This window comes from Somniosus microcephalus, chromosome 2 (assembly GCF_052327205.1).
Source record: "Somniosus microcephalus isolate GS21.2 chromosome 2, FLI_Smic_1.0, whole genome shotgun sequence".
NCBI lineage: Eukaryota > Metazoa > Chordata > Chondrichthyes > Squaliformes > Somniosidae > Somniosus > Somniosus microcephalus.
In genome coordinates, this window is record NC_140988.1 from 371,954,769 (window position 1) to 371,959,836 (window position 5,068).

The 5,068-nt window shown below is 49.5% G+C and overlaps 1 protein-coding gene across 1 annotated transcript; it reads right to left on the reverse strand.

The window, feature by feature from the left end:
* Positions 1–3,534: 3,534 nt before the first annotated feature.
* On the reverse strand, positions 3,535–4,734 carry LOC147123764 (G protein-coupled receptor 151-like). The gene has a single exon (XM_085967114.1). It carries the CDS (start codon positions 4,732–4,734, stop codon positions 3,535–3,537), a length of 1,200 nt encoding a protein of 399 aa, XP_085823240.1.
* Between the last annotated feature and the right edge of the window lie 334 nt (positions 4,735–5,068).

Genomic DNA, 5,068 nt, shown 5'->3' on the forward strand with positions numbered 1-5,068 from the left:
GGGAGTGACTGTTTAAGGTGGTGGATGGGGTGTCAATCATGTGGGCTGCTTTGTCCTGGATGGTGTCGAGCTTCTTGAGTGTTGTTGGAGCTGCACTCATCCAGGCAATTGGAGAGTATTCCATCACACTCCTGACTTGTGCCTTGTAGATGGTGGAAAGGCTTTGGGGAGTCAGGAGGTGACTCACTCGTCGCAGAATAAACAGACTCTGACTTGCTGTTGTAGCCAGAGTATTTATGTGGCAGGTCCAGTTAAGTTTCTGGTCAAGAGTGACCCCCAGGATGTTGATGGTGGGGGATTCAGTGATGGTAATCACTTTCTGAGGTTGGCTCCTCAGAAAGGATGAGGGAATCTCACAGCTAAAGGGGGCTCTGATAATACAGCGCTATGGAACCTTTCATATGGGCACTTGGGAACACTCCCGATTTACCATATGGCCAGCCCACCCCTATCTCTACAGTACCCCAACAATTTTTCTTACAAAAGTGAAAGTGACTGCATCAGTTTAACATTTCCATTTTGAGTAGCAGGAGGTTTGAGCTGTGGGCTCATACTCACCAGTGACTGAGTTGGATCAATTTGATGATCGAAATGCTTAAAGTGGCTCACCAGTTCATGAGTAACTCCAGTTTGCAATGTCTTCTCTTTATCTGACTCTCTTCACACCACACTCAATTCCTAACTAAGAGGTTGGACAACTCAACCTGTTTGAATCCTCCACCACGCCTTGAGGGTACGTTGTCTATTTTAAATCAGTTTTTCTCCTCTTTCTTTTCTCTAGGCAATGCAATTCATTTGGCAATGACAACAACTTGTACTCATATAGTCTCTTTAACATAGTAAAACATCCCGAAGTGCACTTCACAGGAGCGATTATCAAACAAAATTTGACACCGAGCCACATAAGGAGATATTAGGACAGATGATCAAAAGCTTGGTCAAAGAGGTATGTTTTAAGGAGCGTCTTAAAGGAGGAGAGGGAGACAGAGAGACGGAGAGGTTTCGGGAGGGAATTCCTGAGCTTAGGGCCCAGGCAGCTGAAGGCACGGCCGCCAATGGCGGAACAATTAAAATCGGGGGATGCGCAAGAGGCCAGAATTGGAGGAGTGCAGAGATCTTGGAGAGTTGTGGGGCTGGAGGAGGTTACAGAGGTAGGGAGGGGCGAGGCCACGGAGGGATTTGAAAACAAGGATGAGAATTTTAAAATGACAACAGGCTGTTGAGCTCATCAAGAATTCAGTGATGATCCCCTCCTTTATTTTCCATTCCTTTATGTAGGGAATCGTCTGATCATTGACTTGTATTTTCCCTCTGAAATTCAAAACTGGAGTGAAAGCTCAAGCCTGTTCCTCAGCGCTTTGTAGCACGATATATTGCACTCCAACAAATGGCACCACCAACATGAGAGCGAGCGATATTGGAGCGCAAGTCTTCTCATTAAGTTGGGAGTCTTGCAACACAACGTTTTGAGTTCCTAAGTCTTGTCTTCCCGTTTTAAAGCCTCAAAATGCTTTGGAAGTTACCAAGAAAGATTCATTACTCAAAAGGTGTTAACTACATACCACGATGATTACACTTCAAGTGCACGTCATTGGCTGTATAGAACTTTGAGATATCCTGAGGTCGTGAAAGGTGCTATATAAATGCAAGTCTTTCTTTCTTTAAACCGTGAGTTCGTGAGAACTGTGTGACATAGTGGATTAGATCATCGGCCTCTCACTTCTGAGATGGGGGTTCAAACCCAATCCAGAATTATGAGATGATTGTCTCCTCTCTCTGTCTCCCTTGGTTGTAAATATTGAGACGGAAATATATTTTAATCAGCTTTATTCTAGTTTCTGATAGGTGAAAACCCACAAAATGAGAGTGCTACTATCCAACAGTAGTGAACAACAAATTGTTAGGCTGACATAGGAACAGGAGGAGGCCCCTTGAGCCCCGCTTCTTCTTGATTTGGGGTTAAGGGCATTGCCATGTCAGAGCAGGAGGAGCTTTAACCCCCAGATGGACCTGACTGGAAGCTTTGAATATTGAAAATGCAGCAAAGAATTTAACTGATTGCCATATGTAGCAACATAGAATCATAGAATAGTACAGCACAGAAGGAGGCCATTCGGCCCATCGAGTCTGCGCCGGCTCTTTCGAAGCGCAATCCAGTTAGTCCCACTCCCCCACTCTTTTCCCATATCCCTGCAATTTTTTCTCCACGTATCTATCCAATTCCCTTTTGAAGGCTACTATTGACTTTGTATCCACCGCCCTATCAGGCAGCGCATTCCAAATCCTGACCACTCGCTGCATAAAAAAGTTTTTCCTCATGTCGCTTCTGGTTCTTTTGCCAATCACCTTAAATCTGTGTCCTCTGGTTATCGACCCTTCAGCCATTGGAAACAGTTTCTTTTTATTTACTCTATCTAAACCCTTCATGATTTTAAACATGATAAACATATCGGGTGTTTTTTTTAATGCAGTTAGAACAGATTACACATTGCAACCAAAGGAATCCATTCCCTATGTAGCTTTAAAGTGAAAAAGGGTGGGCTCTTTTTGTTAGAACACCAAGAAAAAATCTGATAGAGGTGTTCAAATGTATAAAGGATTTTAAATGAGGAAAGCTATTTGCATCGGTCGGCGAGAAAGGCGACGGGCCGAGTGGCCTCGTTCTGCACGGCAAAATTCTACGATTCTCTTTCTCAGTCTTGATATCCCTGACTTCAATTCACAAAAGAACTATAACTATGGGTTTATTCGTGTGCTGCGTGTGGGAGGATGAAAGGAATTATTCAGTACTCAGTACAATCGCCAAGATGTGAGGACATTGGAACTGATCCTTTGGGATCAGAGATGGAGTTAGGATTAAGTGTGGGCGGGACTTGGCTGGTGTTGAGACACAGAAGACACAAACCCACTCGTTTCACAACGCGCTAAATTCGCACTACAGATTCACGTTTTCGCACATGTTACCGCCGGTTCCTGCAAGCTTCGCCTGATTCCCCAACCCCCTTGGGGTCCGTTGCTTTGAACGCTGGTGGTGCAGACGGCTACAGGGCCAAGTGGGCAGTGATTCCTCTGAGTCCATGGTGCAAACTTGACCCTCTATAACACAGGACTACTTCTCAAAACAGTCAGCGTCGCTTGTGGAAGATCGTTCGTGAAAACAAAACCTGGGGTTGTATCGAGATGCTGTGATGAGGAGGGGGTGTCTGAAGTTCTGAAGAGGTGTGAGGCCCGGGTTTCCAGTCACCCTTACAGAAGGCAGGGGCTGCTGTCCACGGTCCAATTCGTGTACATCTGGAGACTGCAGTAGCTGCGAGCGATCAGAGTTACAACAGACAATTGTCGGAACGCTGGTAGATGCTTGGCCGTACTTAGTACAGGATGGTTAAATGAAAGAAATAACTTTCTGGAGCTTGGCAACTCTTCCAAAAGGTTGGAATGCATTACTTTGAGAAGGGGAAAATTATTTTAAAAAAACAGCCACGTTTGCAGTCCATCCCGTTGCAGAATTCCCATTTCTTTAGTGTTTTTTTTCCTTTAAGAGTTTTCTTGGCGCTCCCATGGGATTGGGTCGTTGTTTTCTGCCGGCATTACGTGCTTCCTATCCTGCCAGAAGTGTTGGATATCAGGGGGGATGTTGTGGCCCGCGTCCCGGAAAATGGCCAGGTCCTCGCGGGCTGAGATGGTGGGCAGACCGCGGAGAGATGGCGCGGCGCCCTGGACCATGGCCGCGGTGCCCTTCTGGCCAGAGGTGGTGGCTCCCGGCTGCCCATCCGCACTCCTCCTCCTCCTCCTCGCCTTTGTGCAGGTGGCCAGCGCCCAGACCTTCCTCAGGCCCTCCTTGAAGTCTTCGGACACCGACAAGAGCACCAAAGGGTTGAGGGCGCAGTTGGCGAACACGACCGCTTGCGCCAGAACCAGCAGAGCGATGGGGGGCATGGGTCTGCCCACCTCTCTGTGCCTGGCCCAGATCCAGGCCACCCAGTCCGGGAGCCTCATGGCCGCAAACGCCACAGTCAGACCCCACAACATGATGGTGACCCTCCTAACTTTGTACCTCCGGTTCGGCGTCCTGTTCCTCCTGGGCTTGTTCCTCAGGAGGGCTTTGATGTAACAGGTTGTGGCAAAGGCCATGGGTACCCCATAGGCGGCCAGCGGGTAAGCAATGCCGAAGGCTTTCATGAAATTCCAGGCGTGAGGGGGTATCTCCAGGACGCAGAAGGTTGCCAACCCACTGGGCTTGGTGGTGGAGAAGAGCCAGTGAGGGATGGGCAGGAGAAGGGCCACCGACCAGATGGAGCAGGTCAATGCCATCACCCGCTGGCACTTGAAGTGGATGTACTTCTTGGGGTTGCCCACATGCTTGTAACGGGCATGCCCGACCGCCGCCAGGGTGAAGCTCTTGGCCGTCAAACACGCCTGCAGAAAGTAATCGGAGGACTTGCAGAGCAGCCAGCCGAAGGACCAGCTGGGCTTGGAGTAGGTGACGGCGCGGAGAGGGACGCAGCAGAGCAGCACCAGCAGATCGGTGGCGCTCAGGACCAGGAGCAAGCCGTTGGCCACCGAGCTCTTGCCTTGCCTGAAGTCGTAGAGCAGGACCGCCAGCACCATCGTGTTCCCCGCCAAGCCCACCAGGCAGATGACGCCCAGGACGATGGGCAGGGCGACCTTCAGGTCCTCTCCCCTCAGCACCAGGAATCCCCCGGCATACTCCAACAGGTCGGCGGAGCTGTTCATGGTGCTGAAACCCAGCAGCGACTGGGCGGCGCTGGCGCTGCTGAAACCGTGAAGACAGCGCTTCGAGCAGAGGGGGAGGGAGGGAGTTGGAAAGCGGGGGAGGGAGGGAGGGAGGAGGGAGCAGTGGGTCAGAAGAAAGGACTAGAGATGCTTTTTATAAATAATTGTCCAGACAAACACGTCATCCAAAAAAAAAGCTTTCTGTCTGGTGCCCTGGAAGAACGGTTTCCAACTAATTCCACTCTCCACATCCCACCCTCAGACCCTGACGCTCTTAATCCTTGGAGGATTTTAACCCATTCCGCACCAGAGCTTCAAAGGACGCAAGTTAGAG